This window comes from Chrysemys picta, chromosome 5 (genome assembly GCF_011386835.1).
Source record: "Chrysemys picta bellii isolate R12L10 chromosome 5, ASM1138683v2, whole genome shotgun sequence".
Lineage (NCBI taxonomy): Eukaryota > Metazoa > Chordata > Testudines > Emydidae > Chrysemys > Chrysemys picta.
In genome coordinates, this window is record NC_088795.1 from 94,811,804 (window position 1) to 94,829,689 (window position 17,886).

The 17,886-nt window shown below is 41.2% G+C and overlaps 1 protein-coding gene across 2 annotated transcripts in view; it reads right to left on the reverse strand.

Moving 5' to 3' along the window:
• Positions 1–17,886, reverse strand: part of GABRB1 (gamma-aminobutyric acid type A receptor subunit beta1) — a 262,391-nt gene that overhangs the window by 6,223 nt on the left and 238,282 nt on the right. The window contains exons 6-9 of one of the 2 annotated variants that reach the window (XR_010601895.1): positions 5,147–5,284; positions 4,906–5,058; positions 2,224–3,613; positions 1,740–2,096 (exon numbers count right to left, since the gene is read on the reverse strand). Coding sequence is in view for 1 of the 2 variants with exons in the window: in XM_008166221.4 (XP_008164443.1) it covers positions 3,372–3,613; positions 4,906–5,058; positions 5,147–5,284 (533 nt within the window). In the remaining variant the exon portion in view is untranslated. Of the gene's footprint in view, positions 1–1,739; positions 2,097–2,223; positions 3,614–4,905; positions 5,059–5,146; positions 5,285–17,886 lie in introns of those variants that run through there. The other variant, XM_008166221.4, reaches the window with a different exon arrangement.

The following is a 17,886-nucleotide window of genomic DNA, read 5'->3' on the forward strand; positions in this document are numbered from 1 at the left end:
TGCAGAGAAGTCTCTTTTGGGGATTTCTTTAAGGCATCTCAAATTGGGACATCCAAAATCACCAGTCATGTCTGAAAATTAAGCTATGTAGAGTGATGGATTTCTGACATTTTGCTTAGTGAATTACATTCAATTTTGCCCTTTTAGGAATGAATGTAAACTAATAATTTCCTACAGTAAGCCAAGGACATTTGCATAAGTCCTTACATCTAGAACATACATACAGATCTGTAATTTTACTTCTGTGAGACGTCTCAATGACTTCACTGGGACTGTTAATGTGTAAGCATGTGCAGGATGGGATCCAGATGGAGCGTGATTGTTCCTATGATTAAAGGATAGGATTGAGAATCAGGAGAGATGGGTCAGTCGTGGAGTTACCTTGGGTAAACTCTGTGTCTTAGTTGCACCATCTATAAAATGGGGATAATAATGCCCTATCCAGTGATAATCTGAACCTAAGTTAACTTTTGTAAGACACTGTGTAAGCCTTTGTCGATAATGGCTATGGAAATGTAAAGTATAGTTACACTGTTGGGCTGTTATCTGAAGATGACCTAAATGGAATATAAGGAGAATTATAAAACGTGATTGAGCTGAGCTCTTGTTAATCAGCTAGCCTTTCTAAATATATATATATCAAAGTATAAATATCCTTCACATTTCAAACAAATGGATGTAGTTTACATTGAACGTTTCTTTATAGTGAAAACATCGCTTTTAGTCTCTGCTGAATTTACAATTTCTTTAGTCCGCTCTGTTTTTCACTTTAAGAAAGCTTCAGTGAAGCTGCTTGAGACCTAAATCACGATAGACCACGTATGCATGAATCTTCATTAGTGATATCCCTGGGGGGTGACTGCTCAGTAAAGATTAAAGAAACTCAAGCTAGTACATTTATCTAGAGGATGATGAATGCTGTATCATGCTTCGTGACTTTTAAGCAACACTGAAAGACAGTGCAAAATAGTTTTGGATGCAAGTAATGCACATATGCAAAATATATTGCTGATGGCTGTAAAGGGTACTCAGACATCTATAGGAACAACCCAGTATGGTTCTCTCATTGCAATTTATTGTCAAAGGACTAGCTTCAGAAACTTTCAATTTTGTCTAGAGTGAATTGAGTTAATCCATTTCATATAAATGATTGAAGGACGTAATACATTTTTCTTTGAGTTCTGAGACAAAAGTTTAGGACCAGATTTACTCCTAATAATATGCAGTTAGGCACAAAAGTAGTTCACATTATAGTCAGTGTGTAAAGGTGTTGCAATCTATCCCTACTCTGCGATAAAACACCCGTGGCATGGCCACAGCTGGCCTGGGTCAGCTGACTCAGGCTTGCGGGGTTTGGGCTGCGGGGCTATAATATTGCTGTGTAGACATTTGGGCTCTGGACCCTCCCCCCCATGGGGATATCAGAGCCCAGGCTCCAGTCCAAGCCCAGAGGTCTACAAAGCAATTTTATAGACCTGCAGCCCAAGTCAGCTGATCCAGGACAGCCATGGGTCTTCTGTTGCAGTGTAGACATAGAATGGTGATGAGAATATGAGCTGAGCTTCAGAGGAAGACATCCTTTTGCAGTTTTTTTAAGTTATTCATCTACAAATAGAAACATACACTTTTGTGTATGGGGACCCTACAAGTGTGTTACTACTTTGGCTGTTTTGACCCAGATATCCAAAGCTATAACTAGCTCTCCATGAAAAGACAATAAGAGGACAGGGAGATGTAAAGGATTTTAAAAATATTTTATCATCAAAAATAGAACCAAGAACAATGAGAGCTTATTTGTAATGAATAAAAAAAATTCCTTCATGTATAAAAATGTTAAAATAAAAAGGACACATTGATGTAGGACTATGGTGGTCCTGGATTCCTCCTCTGTCAGGTTGTGGAAGAAAAAACACCATGCGTGGAACATTACAAGGTCATTATCTGCATCCAGTTTGTCTTCCAGGTGCTGGTTCAATTTCATAATCAGTTCATTGCATGTCTGTCAGCATATCTAATAGCATAGTATCTGCTGAAGGAAGAAGCTCATCCTCCTTGCCCAGGACACATCTCAGGTAGAAATAAGTAGCACTATTAACCTGGAGAAAAGGAGAAGAAGAACTGTTACATGTACATCATAGTTGTTTACAGTGGTAACTATTATGGATATATGACATGGGTCAATATGGTAGAGGAAGCCCCATCTTGTGATTTTTACATACTTACTGCTGCTCTTCTCTCACCCTCTGAAAGCAGCTTCCTGTATTTTGGTACTGACCATTAGGGCACCGCTGAAATATGAAAGATATGAGGAAATTCTGTAGAATAGAGATCAGATGAGGTACTCTAGCTCCACCAGTCCCATTAGCTTCCAATCTGCAGCTTTGATCATGTATTCTTCCTATGTAAAACTGAAAGATAAAGCCCACCTTAGAAAATCAATATTTTCCATATTGCAAGCCAAAAGGATACTTATAAGGACCATGCATGCAGTATGTCTACAGTCATCAATGCAACAACAAAATCATTAATTGACAGAACTCTTTAACAATCAATTTAAATGCCTATGTGTCACAGGCATATGTTGAGTGAATTGCAAAAGGCAATTCAATTAAGCAATTGTCTGATACAGACGTTCTTAATTTCTGTAATATTTCTGCCAGCTTACAATCAAAGTGAAAGTTTTAAACTGGCTTTGGTAAACCTCAGCAAGATGTAACCTGTGTCTCCAAATCTGTAGAAAAAATGTAACTTACCTCCATTCCATGGACCACCTACAGAGTCATCTGCTCACGTACCAGGGTCCACACAGCCAGGGCTGATGATGGAGAAGAGATGCTTCTCTATTTTCTTCATGGATCCTTTCTGTCCACCTTCCACATGGATCAGAATAGCTTTGGGGTGTCTGAGCAGAGGTGAGAGTATTTAAAACTGGCCTCTGTTCACTTGTTTTCCCCCCATCTCATCTGGAAGCAGCATAGGTATGGACAGCATCTCCAACAAACAATCCATAAAAGGAGGGCTTAGCCCTTAACAGTGATGGGGTAACACTTTGTGGAGTACCTGTAGGGTGTCAGGGTCGTGAACTGTATTTCCATGTAGCATAATAGGTCACTCTGTATGGTTTTGGACAACAGATGAATGTAGGTAAGTATTTTTATCTGGCCATGTAGTATAATGAGGATGATGAGTTCATTGGCACTGAGAGCAATGTGGCACCATATTTTAGTTGAAGACAGGCACCACAGTTTAGTTGCAGTAACTCCCTTATTATATATTAAGTTCTTTGGGAAAAAATTGTTAATGCTTTCATTTATGGATGCCTTTCCCTATTAGAAATAAAAATATATGAAATATTAGCTTGAATCAATTACCTGGACTTTATTCATCTCTGGTTTGCCCTTCTCATCAGTAGCCTTCTCAGCTGCCTTTTTTTGACGGTGAGGGCCTTTCCCAAAGAATATGTAGTTTACAAAGGCATATTCCAGCAAGGCCAGAAATACAAACACAAAGCATCCCATTAGGTAAATATCTATTGCCTTTACATAGGGAATCTTTGGTAGTGTCTCCCTGAGATGAGTGCTGATTGTGGTCATGGTCAGCACAGTTGTGATTCCTGTGAAGTTTAAAAAAAAAAATGTTGGTAAGGCAACTCTGATATGTTGTTCGTCACTTTGAAGGCATAAAAGCTGCATCATTACTCAAACACATTGTCATTGAGTTTGACATAGTTGGCTTAATTATTTCATCAGAGATTCCTAACCATTATGGGAGTGCATTTGTCATCTAGCAAAAAAATATTACCGGGCATCAAGACAGTATGTCCTATGTAACATGCTAGGTTTATGTATATAAACTGGTAGTGAAGGAAGCCAGTGAGGTGGAAAGTGGAAAATTTGAAACAGCAGGTGCCTCCTTTAAGTGACATATTAAATTGCAAGCTCTGCAGGCATTTGGGGCCAACCCCCTTGCCTTTTCCATAGCAGGAGGGACAATCAGTTACCTGAACACTCTATTCTTCTCCAGTTGCCTGTCTCATTAGTAGCCTACCCTGCTTATTTTTTTTAAATACACTTAAGACCCTTTCCAAAGAATATGTGGCTTACAAAGGCACATTCCAGTGCTGGCTGATTTAGTCACTATAGAACAGGGATGTTATGGAGAAGACACTTGGTCTTGTCAGGTGAGAGAACGCTGCTAACTTGATTCTTAAAGTAGCCATTCTGCCTGATCCCTATAGTGGAATTAAATTTACCAGTGTTCTTGGAGTCAGAGTAAGTATCCTAGCCAGAGGAAAGGTATTAGGAGTAATTTTGACTGAGGATAAGAGAGTTGAGGGGATAAATGGAGGCTCCAGAACAGAATGGTGGGCATTAATGTAGGGAAGTTGGTGGTGTCATCATAATAGCCCTCTTCACTAATTTTCAAAGGGATTACTTAATTCTATGAGGTGAAACTTTTCCAACTCATGGCTTCGTAATCTATTAACCACAATGTGATTAACTTTTGATGTTGGTCTATGAGAATGAAACCATTTTCTATTCTGTTATAATCACAGGCCATTAATATATCTAATGAATAGCTGTAGACTCATTCAGTCATAAGGAGCTCCAATTAAATGAGACTGGGGACAACATGATTTACTGCAGTTAGCCTTTGAAAAGATTATCAGCTTAAACCACAGACAGTCCTTATAAACGATGCTAACAGGCTGAGGCCCTCCTTTCAGATTGCTCCGGTAAAATTGTAGCAGATAGCATGGTATCACAATATGAACTGGCATGTGGGTGAAACACAGGGTCAAGTTTTCAGTTACTGTAAATCAACATAGTCCCATTGACTATGGGGCCATGCTGAGTTACACAACTTGGTACTCAAGCCACTTTAATAGCTTTGAAAATAAATTACCTAGGGCAACTCTTGCAGCAGAGGCATCATAGTTGATCCAAAAAGATACCCACGATAGAATTGTGATCAACGTGGAAGGCATGTAGGTTTGCAAAATGAAGTAACCAATATTTCGTTTAAGCCGAAAACTAAGTGATAATCGAGGATATGCCCCTGAAAGAAGGATGAAAGTGACGTTATGAAAACTTCAGCCATTGATACTTCTGTGTCAGGTGCACTTTTTGAGATCGTTAGTGCTTACCTGTTGTAAATTCCACTTTTTTTGATACCATCTTGTAATCAACAATTGAGAACTGTGGGAGCTCAATATTATTAACTCCTGTTACTGCAGATTCCCCTCCATTCCAGTAAAACTCAATATCATCAGTGGTGTATCCATCTAAAACAAAGAAACACAATTTGACTATTTTCAAATAAGTTAATTGGCCTCTCAGAGTTAGTAAGACAACTCCCACCTGTTTATGCTCTCTGTATGTGTGTGTATATATATCTCCTCAATATTTATTCCACTCTATATGCATCCGAAGAAGTGGGCTGTAGTCCACGAAAGCTTATGCTCTAATAAATTTGTTAGTCTCTAAGGTGCCACAAGTACTCCTGTTTAATTTGATTATTGTTTGGGGGGTTTTTGGTCAGTTGGTTTTCCAAGCCACACTTTTTAATGAGAAAGGAGCCATCTATTTATTCTGGGTTTGGAATGCTTGTTTTTAAAAATGTAGCTACTTGAATCATGAGTTCAATGTGCTGTTACATGAATTCCAAGTTACACACAAGTCATTGTTTTCTTTTTAGTAAGAGGCAATATCTAAGAGAATGGATATGCAGAAGATTATAAATAAAAATACAGAAATAAGATGAAAAATTATAGGAGAAGCTGATAGTACTGCTTGTAATCAAGGTGGCCCAACACTTCCCACTAGACCCTGTTTTTAGTACTTACAATTTTGCCAAACTTTAATTGTTCAGATTAACATTTTGTATGCTGGATGTTTGCCTCGGGCAAAACATTTTTGGAGAGCTTCATCAAAAATGGTTCAGCCACTTCCGAGAATAGTTTGGGAAATAGTTTAGTCCCCTTGTGCATTATAATGTAGTCTTTACATGATCACATACTATATTTAACATAGGACCCTTGCCTCATTTAAGGCACCGGATGAACCTGCTCTGGGAATGAATCAGGGTTGTGCAGTGAAGGAGGCTGTCTGTAGGACCTCTGCCTTTGTTGCAGAAGTTGGAAGGTGTGTGGTGAATGAGGCTGGGGATTACAGGAGGCAAGAAAGGGCAGCCACATGGTTAAGGCAGGGGAATGTGGGAGAATCCCTGCCTCTGGCACAGGGGTTTTGTGTGATGCTAGTCAAGTCCCTTAAAGCAAATTTTTCACAGGTGACCACTAACTGTGTCCTTATTTTTTTGAGTGCCCAACTTGAAATATCTTGTCTGATCTGTGGAAGTGCTGAGCTCTCACATTTACAGCTGACATGAATGGGAGCTGTATTTGGAACACACAAAGTGCTATATAAGCTAAATACTCTGAAAAAACAGGCCGTAGGTGTCTTAAATTAGGATCTCACGATTAGTGGACACCTTTCTAACCTTAATCTCTGTGCCTCAGTTCCTTATCTGTAAAATGGGGATAATACCCTCCACCTTATGGGGAGTCATGAAAATTAATTGTTTGTGAAGCACTCAAATACTACAGTGATGAGTGCAATAGAAAAGCCCAGGAGGAAATGAAAAGCTCTGTCTTCAGAGCAGGGTTTGAATAGTGTGCAGGTAAATAAGGCCTAGGGCTACACATTGTACAATGAGGAAGAAACAGAATATTGACCATCTGCTCATTAAATGAGCTCTGTCCATCCTATGCAGTAAATGAGGCAGGGGTCCTATAGGAAAAAATAGTATGTGCTCATGTAACTAAAGATTACATCATAATACACATGTGCAAAAAGGGCAGGGGGCAAATAAGATTGCACAGGTACCTAGGCTCAGGGGCTGGGTGGGTCTGAGCTAGCCTAAGCCTCCACCCATACATCAACACTACTGTTTTTAGCATGCTAGTGTGAGTCTCTCTATCCGGCCAGGGAGGCTCGCCCCCAGGTGCAGTGTAAATTATTTCCCTGCGTGCCTGGCTGGCTTTCTGGCTGATAAGTCAGGGCACAAGTAGGCTCCTTGCACACCCATTCCTCTGTTCTTTGCTTGCACTCTGGAGTACTGGGTAAGTAGCCCGATGGGGCCTTATGCCTCCTTACTTGCCTGCACAGCTGAGTGAGGCCTGTGAAATCTAGGCCTGTGTTTTGTTCTTTTTTTTTCCTACCTGGACTCTTACTGCTGCTCCTTTTACTCCATATCTTGTAGTTGTACTTTTTGGTTATTGGAGTCACTTTGTGCCTTCTAAGCGTCCGAGGGATTAGATCTATTTTTTTTTTTTAAACTGAGCCCTGAGTATTTGAGGCATTTCTTTATTTCTTCTGCAAATGCTAAACTTTGAATTGTGAAACTGCAAAACAGATCTTTTGGTTTTGGTTTTACATTTATGCTGCAGGAAAGAAGCTCTCTTAGAATTTTTGCAATTATCTTGAGTAAACTGAGCTGCCCCAGAAATAGATCAGGAACCATATTGGGATTCTGTCATAGGTTCCCCATATGATCATTGGTTCCCCTTTACTCCAGAAAGAAAGTAATTTGCTACCTGGGAAAGGTAAAGATTTGGTCAGGCTTAATTTACACTGCATAAATTAAATGAAAACATATTTGAATTGAAATCTTTAGAGTACAGTTAATTGCACCTTTGCCAAGGTGGATACTTTAGATGGTAAAGATCTAAAACAGGGGTGGGCAAACTATGGCCCATGGGCTGGATCTGGCCTCTCAGAGCATTGGATCCGGCCCGCAGGACTGCCCCCCACGGCGCAGCGGGCCCTGTGCCGCTCTCCAGAAGCGGCCGGCACCACGGGCCCAGGCGGGGGGGCAGAGGGCTCCGTGCATTGCTCTTGCCTCCAGGCACAGTAACAGGGAACCGCAGCCAATGAGAGCTTAGGGGGAGGTACCTGGATGTGCAGCAAGGGCAGCGCACGTGGAGCCCTCCGTCCCCCCTCCCTCAGGGGCTGCAATGCTTCCTGGAGCGGTGTGGGGCCAGGGACAGGGCAGGCAGGCAAGGAGCCTGCTATGGCCCTGGTGCGTACCTGGAGCTCAAAGCCCCCCTACCCCCCAACTCCCTGCCCTAATCCCCCGTCTGCACGGCGCACCCCTCCTGCACCCCCACTCCCTGCCCTGAGCCCCCTTGTACACCCTGCACCCCAACCCCCTGCCCTGAGCCCCCTCATTCACACCGCACCCCTCCTATGCCCCAATCCCTTGCCCTGAGCCTCCTCCTACACACCGCACTTCCTCCCACACCACCTCCCACACCCCAACCCCCTGCCCTGGCCCTGCATACAATTTCCCCACCCAGATGTGGCCCTTGGCCCAAAAAGTTTGCCCACCCCGATCTAAAAACATGTTTTATGTGTGCCAGCAATATATTTCCTACATAGCAAGAAAAGTCAAAAATGTAATTTCCCTATGCCAATGCCTTACTATAGTCAAGTCTCTCTTAAAGACTAAATACATGGATAGGGGGGTGTAGTTTCCCTAGCAACAATAATGAAGCAGGAGCTCTCAGAGCTTGCTCTTTGACTCATGGGACTGCTTAGCAGTTGAAGTTACTGAATAAATATCTTTTGATGCAAATATTTGTGATGGATTGAACAAAGACACATGCTAACATGGCTCAACTGTTTGTGAACTACTGAATGCCACCGTTTCTAACCATCTGAATTGCTTCTAGATAGTTTAGTACCATTTTAGCGCAGATCATTGCTGTTAGATTAGATGGAACTGCTGGCTTCTGATTGCTCATGCGTACACCACTCAAGTGACCCCATAGTTAATAGGGATCTACTGTTTTAGGCTGTCAAGCAATGTGCTGAGCAGCCTTGGTTTCCACTGATTTCAGGTGGGAGTTAAAGGCGCTTGACACATTGCTTGATCAGACTCTTTGTCTGCTGGCAAAACTGGTTACAGTAAAGGTCTTGGTGGGGGAGAGACACTTTATTTTGCAAAAAGCTAAACTTTGTGTATTTGATTTTCTGTAAAAAATGAAATATCTAAAAATAGCAGTTTGTTTCTTCCTTTGGTGCATTTTACGTACATTTTTCAGAGTCCTCTGCTATGTCAAAATGACAATTTTAGTGGTGGTTAAAACAGTCTGTGATGGGTTGGATCACAGAAACCCCCTTGGGAGCTGCCACCTGATGTGCAAAGACTACCTCTGCTCCTGTTTTCCCTGCCAGCTCAGGACTCCAGCACCCTGTCTTGCTGAGCCAGACACTCCCGTCTGCCCCAACACAGACCCAGGGACTGAATCACTTGCCCCAAAGCTGCAAGTTTACCTGAAAACAGCTCACAGAAGTGTGCTTGTCTTTAGCACTCAGATGCCCAACTCCCAATGGGGTCTAAACCCAGATAAATCCGTTTTACCCTGCATAAAGCTTATGCAGGGCAAACTCATACATCCTTCACCCTCTATAACACTGATAGAGAGAGATGCACAGTTGTTTGCTCCCTCAGGTATTAATACATACTCTGAGTAAATTACTAAATAAAAAGTGATTTTATTAAATACAGAAAATAGGATTTAAGTGGTTCCAAGTAGTAACAGACAGAACAAAGTAAGTCACCAAGTAAAATAAAATGCGCAAATCTATGCCTAATCAAACTAAATACAGATAAGTTCCTCACCAGTTCCAGAATGCTCCCTTTTACAGGCTAATCTCCTTTTAGCCTGGGTCCAGCAATCACTCACACCCCCTGTAGTTACTGTCGTTTGTTCCAGTTCCCTTCAAGTATTCTGGGGAGGTGGAGAAGCTCCTTCCTTAGCCAGCTCAAGACCAAAATGGAGGGGTCTCCCATGGGTTTAAATAGACTCTCTCTTGTGGGTGGAGACCCCCCTCCTATGCAAAGTCCAGCTCCAAGATGGAGTTCTGGAGTCACCTGGGCAAGTCACATGCCCCTGCATGACTCAGTCTTTACAGGCTGAAGCCATTGTCCACATGGTATCTTGCATGTCTCCAGGAAGACTTCTTATGTGGATTGGAGCATTCCAAGATGCATTGTTCCCCAAGTGTTTCCTGATCAGGTACTTAACCTGGCGAATTCCTCCCTAAAAAAGCTGACCAAATGCCTCACAAAGCTTACTTAGAAACCAAGCAAGCATACAGCCCATATTCTTAACCTCAAGTAGAAAATGATATATATGTATAAATAGGATGAATAGATATAGTAGACCATAACCTTTACGGAGATATGTTACATGGTACAGGCAGCACAAAACATATTCCAGTTATATCATATGTATATTTATAAACACCCCCCCATGAAGCCTTATGGGGTACGCTGTCACACAGTTTGTCAGATTCCTATACCTTGCATCACTTTCAGTGCTCAACCACATTGTTCAATAATGCTAAAATTGTGGTAGGAAGTGATTAATGGAAATTGTTCTAATTTAAAATGTGAATTTACTCTGCACAAGTGTTAAAAGGTAAAGGAGACATACTGGTTTTGAAGGAGATAGAATATATTACAACTTTGCTACAACCGATCAAAGTAGGTATAGCTAATTATGTCTTGGGGCCAGAAGCCACCATCATTACTCATGTTGAGTGGTACCTTAGTCTGGAATTAGTTCCACAGAATTAAGTGATTTGCCCAAAGCTACATGGTAGTGCTGGGAATTGAACCTGGATGCCCCAATTCCGGTCCAGTGCCTTACCTACAAGACCCTTTTCCCTCCCTGCTCTATAAATTACATTAAAAAAAAAAGTTAAAAGAGTGTTGGGGTTCTGTTTATTATTTCTTATATTATATTTATTTTATTATTTCTTATATTTGTGGTACTGTAGTGTCTTGGAGCCATAGTCATGGACCAGGACTCCATTGTACGACGCACTGTCCAAACACAAACCAAAAAGTCCCTGCCCCAAAGAGCTTACATCTAAGTATAAGATAAAAGACAACAGATGGATTTGGGCAGATTGATGGTGGAGTACAAGGAAACAGACAATATTGTCTAAATAGGATGGGGGAACTGGTATAAAACAAGCAGCGTGAACAATGTGATGGTGGCAAATATCATGTTAGTTCCATGGTTATTTTTGGGGTGGGTTTACTTAGGAGGGGTTTAGCTAAATGGAAGGGAAGAGATGTGACTGGGGACAGGGGAGGGCAAGGGGGCAGGTGTGGAGTAGTGCTGAGGTGGAGAGGGGGAAGGTTGGAGCACACAACACAGAGAGTCTGAGAACAAGCTCTGGAGACTGAGAACAATCTGAGAACAGTTTCCGGTTTTGACTAGAAGGTCCAGCAGTCCCTGCTTTGGCTGCTTCTAGGCCTATCAGATGGAGTTTCTGGCTTTCTGCTTTCTGCAACTGTTCCCCAAAGTCTGCCCTTGGTGCAGTGCTGCTACCTGGGGTGTAGCCACTCAAGACAGAAGGTAAAGTTACAATTTAACCCAAAGTTAAAAGAAAGGGTTCCCCCTCCCACTTGCTTTAAGTACTGCAGATTTCCAAGGAACATTTTATCATTTTAAAATGTGTCATGGTCACAACATACCGTAAGCAAGAGAGAAATTAAAAGTAAAGCCACCCCTTTTAATTCAAGAGCCAGATAAGAACATAAGAAAGGCCATACTGGGTCAGACCAAAGTGCAGTATCCTGTCTTCCAACAGTGGCCAACACCAGGTGCTTCAAAGGGAATGAACAGAACAGGTAATCATTAAACCATTCTCTTTTTCCCATTCCCAACTTCTGGCAAACATAGGCTAGGGACACCATTCCTGCCCATCCTGGCTAATAGCCATTGATAGACTTATCCTCCATGAATGTATCTCGTTTTTTTTTTTTGAATGCTGTTAAAGTCTTGGCTTTCAAAACATCCTCTAGCAAAGAGTTCCACAGGTTGACTGTATATTCTCTGAAGAAGTACTTGCTTTTGTTTGTTTTAAACCTGCTGCCTATTAATTTTATTTGGTGACCCCTAGTTCTTGTGTTATGAGAAGGAGTAAATAACTGTTCCTTATTTACTTTCTCCACACCAGTCATGATTTTAGAGACATCTATCATATCCCCCTTTAGTTGTCTCTTTTCCATGATGAAAAGTCCCAGTCTTATTAATTTCTCCTCATATGGAAGCTGTTCCATACACCTAATAATTTTTGTTGCCCTTTTCTATACCTTTTCCAATTCCAATATTTCTTTTTTGAGATGAGGCAACCACATCTGCACACCGTATTCAAGATGCGGGCATACCATGGATTTATATAGAGGCAATATGATATTTTCAGTTGTCGTATCGCTCCCTTTCTTAATGATTCTCAACATTCTGTTTGCTTTTTTGACTGCCACTGCACATTGAGTGGATGTTTTCAGAGAACTATCCACAATGACTCCAAGATCTCTTCCTTGAGTGGTAACAGCTAATTTAGATCCCATTATTTTATATGTATAGTTGGGATTGTTTTCCAATATGCATCACTTTGCATTTATCAACATCAAAGATATATATAACAAAATGGCAGGAGAGCTTTCCATAGTTAGAAGTGACTGTTTTGGGGGTGTGGCAAAAACTCACACGACCAATAGCACTTTTTTGTGCATTTATATATAATATATATATATATATATATATATATATATATATATATATATATATGCATAATTGCTTGAGCCAGGGCAATTTTTTGGGCCAAAACCTTTTTTGCTTGGAGCAGGGATATGAACCTAGGTATTTCACATCCCTAGTGAGAGCTAATAGTCTGGTGATCTCTGCCAATTGAGCTACTGGAGTAACTGATAGCAATAATAAGTTATCTACCTCTATGTGGACCAGCATTAGAAGGCGATAAACACAAATTTTGCCAGTGGATTTCACAGGTACTTGCTGATACTGGAGGGATAGTGAGATTTGGGAATCCTGGGTTTCATTGCAGGCTCTGGAGGGGGAATGTGCTCTAGTGGTCACACTCTTTTGCCCCCTATGTGACCTCTTGTACCAGTTCTCACTCTTCCCCAACCCTGGCTCCTCATCCCAGTCTCGTTTTCCTCACCCAGCCAATCACAGTCTCCACTCCTCAGGCTTCTCATTCTGGCTCCCATCTGTGTGTCCAGAAAGCACCAGTCTCAACTCTCCGGTCTCATTGTTCCAATGCCAGTGTCGTTCTCCTTGCCCGTGGCCAATCCCAGTTCCTTCCTCCTGGTTTCTCTTCCAATTTACTTCTCTCATCATCCTGGCCTCTGGTTAACCTCCCATTCTCCTTCCCTACTGGCTCCCCGACCCCAATCTCTGCCACCTGACTCCTTGTCTCAATCTTTGTCAGTCTATCTTAGTTCTCCCCCTGCACCTCAGCTATTTATCAGAGCTGTCTCCCCCTCTCTCCTCAACTTCTTCCATCCCCCGCCCACTGCTTCTTAATTCCATGTTCTTTGCCCAGCCAGGCCCAGGCTCTCCCCTCAGCCCAATTCCATTCCCAGTTTTCCTCTCCTCCCTCCCCCACCCCAGCCTCCATTCTGAGGCTCCCTTGTACCAATCTAATCTCCCTGCATTTGAATCAGGCAACTTTCTCCTTCATGCTGCCTGGGCCTGCAAGGTGGTGGTGGTGGTGGTGTGTCGTGGCACACATTGGAGAGAGAGGCTCCCTGTTCTCAGCTCTGGTATCCTAACATGGACCTGGCACAGCTTGCAGCAGCTCAGTGGACAGTGTCTTCGGGGAATCTAGCTGCTAAAATCTAAGACGTCTCCCTTGAGCTGGTACAAATTGAGATTTTCAAAGGCTTATAACTTGGACAAATTTGGGTGAATTTCTGTGGGGACAGAAAAAAGCACATCCCTGACACAAAGGCCACCCCCTGCCAAACTTCAATTCCCTTTCTCAAAGAAGTTGCCAGAATTTTTTGACATGGGCAAAAGGTGTTTTCCCTCATCTCATTCTTGAAAACAACCAAATTGTGTTAAGTATCAGAGGGGTAGCCATGTTAGTCTGAATCTGTAAAAAGCAACAGAGGCTCCTGTGGCACCTTTGAGACTAACAGAAGTATTGGGAGCATAAGCTTTCGTGGGTGAAGTGAGGTTCTTACCCACGAAAGCTTATGCTCCCAATACTTCTGTTAGTCTCAAAGGTGCCCCAGGACTCTCTGTTCCAAATTGTGTTAGCTGAAGTTTTCCAAAGAGTTCCAGCCTGAAGCAGACATCCAGCATGGAAAATTTCAGCCCAACTGTTTAAAGTTTTGCGAAGTTATAAGAAACTGAAAACAGGGTCTTTGAATGGGAAACATCAGGCAACTTTAATAGGGAGTGATATTGGCTCTGCCTGTAATACAGTAATTGGACAGGGACTTTATTATTTGTTTGTATAGGACCCTAATTCAAAGGGTCCTTATTCTGATCGGGGGCTCTTTTATATCAGTATTAAATAATATGTGATGTATGTATTCTAGTGAGCAATACATGTTTCAGTGTGATGAGGTTCACCTTATGTTATTGCCTTACATTATGATATATATGCATTTCAATAGATGTGTCAATGGCACTGCTGTCATGAATAAGGGCTTGTCTGCACTTACCGGAAGATCGACATGCGGCGATTGATGCATCGGCGGTTGATTTAGTGGGTCTAATGAAGACCCGCTAAATCAACCACAGATTGCTCTCCCGTCGACTCCTGTACTCCACTTAAATGAGAAGCGCAATGGGAGTCGACGAGAGAGTGTCTCCTGTCAACATAGCATAGTGTGGACCCTGCGGTAAGTAGATCTAAGTACGTCGACTTCAGCTACATTATTCACGTAGCTGAAGTTGTGTAACTTAGATCGATCTCCCCCTGTAGTATAGACAAGGCCTAAGGATTACTCACATTAGCAGGGTTTTGAAGAATCAGGACAATATTCGATAAGAGGTTTGTGGTTTGGAAAGAACAAGACAGATTCAAAAAGAGAAACTGAGCTAGCACAGATAATCAATCATTGCACTGCCCTACTAAAGTGGATGTGCCTTTTAATTCATGGTGAAGAACATTAGTAACATAAAATAAGAAATATACAGTGTGGAGCAATTACTATTTCTGGCTAGCAAATAATAATAAACTCTCATTTCTGGCAGTGTCATGTTCTAACCTTCCCAAGCCTAGAATAGCCATAAAAATGATAGAAAATTGGTACTAGTGTGAGCTAAACATGGATCTAAAATATGCTGATTGTTCACTGAACTTCTATACTGTACACATTCCTTCAGCAGTAGTTCTTCTCGATGGTGTGATTTCTCTTGCACATATGCCTGTCACTATTTATAATGGTGGAATTTTTTTTTGTAATCGAAAAAGTAGTATTCATAATCCAGACCACATTTATGCTGGTGCCCAAACAAAATCTAATGAAATCCTTAATTGATTTTAAAACAAGGTCAAAAACTGGGAATCTGAAACCCTGAGTAATGGTTTTTAGTCATAATTATTGTGTGTGTGTGTGTGTGTGTGTGTGTGTGTGTGTGTGTGTGTGTGTGTGTGAGAGAGAGAGAGAGAGATCAATAATATTTAACTATATTACGCATACATCTTAATTTAATCCTATTTATTCAATTACATTCTGCTCCCCAAGATCAGAATATGCAACTCTGAACACGAATCTTCTCCATCCCAGTCCAGGTGTATTCTTCAAATAGGGAAAAACAATAACTGACTTTACTTGAGCCAATACCTGAACACAAAGTATTTTAAAATGCATTTAAAGAATGTTAAACACAGGGCTTGTAAGTATTTAACAAACTTAGAAATCTTATTCCATCATCATCATCTCTTCTCTTTGATTAGCTGAGCATTACCAGATGAAATAAAGCACAAGGGGGCACTCAAGATCTGTTATATGTAGTTGCATCCATGCAGTCCCTGAAGGTTTGGGATCTAGTTTCATTTATCCTTCACACTTAATCAAACATTTCATTCCATGTGTGAATTTAGGATCACTCACCCTTACAAAGTTTGTATTGTATAGGATTACTCATGCTAGCTAATTTTGCACAATAGCACTTAGTATACATTAGCAAAAAGCAGGATTTCAGGATGAAATTGTAAGTAGTTTAATATGTGAAATTGTAACTAATCACGAGGCTACATATAGAAGATTAATTTGGGGTTTAATAAATTTCCTAGATGCTGTCAGAGAGAATGTGGTCTGTTTTTACACTGACACCTGTAACAGGCTAGCCCATATTAATCATTCAACAGATTCACCTAGTTGTGACACTTTTTGTCCATGTAAAGAATGAAAAGGGTTTTAGGTGTTTAGAAAAAGTGTGCTCCTACAGAAACAAATAGATATACTGAAGCCTCCTGCCTTGTTTAAGAGTTAATTTGTGGGAGGAAAAAAATCTTTTTCCCGCTCCAATATCTCTCTAGAAATAGCAGAATTGATATTCTCTGACTTCAATATTTTCAATTCAGCTATGTAGACAAAAGAAAAGCTATTGTATAGGCACAACAATACAATACTGCATCTTTGTATTGTCAGCAATTGTCAATGCAATACAGCACTGTCAATCCAGCTACTTTACATTTTCTTAGATCAGCGTCTGAGAAGTTATTTAGCATGGATATAGACACAAGTTCCATATGTCTAAAAAGTAACAATACTTAAATAGGTTGTGAAAGAAGTAAGGTACAAATCTTATTATTCCAAGAACAATTGCTATAGAAGGAGTCTTACTATCAACATGACATAGCAAATGAGCGATGTGCTAGAGATTACTTCATTTCCTGATATAATTGGGCTCTTTTTTCCTCTCTGCCACTTATGTGTGTCATGACCCCTTACAGGATAAAATAATGCAAAGTCTACATTTACCTCTCAGATCCATTCCTATTTTATCTCAGTAATGCTCAACTGAGACACTCTCTGCCCCAAGGTGGTGGTGAGGTGCTCACAATCTAAATAGACAAGTCAGACAACAGAAGTATCTAATATCCCTGTTTTACAGATGGGGAACTGAAGTACAAACAGATTAAGTGATTAACCTGTGGTTGCTTTGTTGCAGAGCAAGGAACTTATCCAGATCTCCTGAGGCCTTTCAGATGCCTTAACCATCAGACCATCCTTCCTCCAGTGCTCTATTGCTTGGAATTTCAGCAGACTATCTCATTCTGATCTTTGCTGCCAGTTACATTTTTACAGAATTTCCTTATTTTACCTAGTTACCACCATCATGACTCCATTCTCTTCATTCTGCCATTAATACATCTCAAAGCACTTGCCACTGGGAGAAAATGGCTCATACACTGATACAATGAATAGCACTGCCGCTCCCCAAAACATGACCAAGAAATCAAGGGGTTCAGTTTGGAAAGCAGAAGCCCAAAGTTGTTTTTAAACTGGTATTACCCCACATAGCCAGCTCAGAGATTTGTTTTAGGACTGGTCTATTTATCTACAAATGTATGGAGCGCATGTGCTTTTTTCATTAAGAAGTTTGGACAAGTTGATAGTAAGGAAGACTTCCTATAATGTCTAATGACAGATGGTTGTTTGGAATTTAGGATTTGAGTCAGAACTTGAGACAGCATTGTCTCAAACAGATGCTGATGGGGGGCACTTGGCAGATGCCCAGAGTCTGACAAGGAAATGAGTTCCCAGTTACTTAAAAAGACACTGTACTTTTTGAACAATAATACATCAAATACCATGTGTGACGTTCCATGTGGGGGCATCCCATTCTGTAGATGTCTATTAAAAACACACTGTAACTGTTACTACTACATGTTGTCTGAGGTCACCCATACAGCATGCCAATCTAGGCTTAATATCTGTTCGCTACCTAGCACAATGGGGATCTGGTCAAAGCCTCTAAGGGAGAGATCCACAAAGGGATTCAGTGCCTGACTGCAACTTTAGGTGCCTAAATTC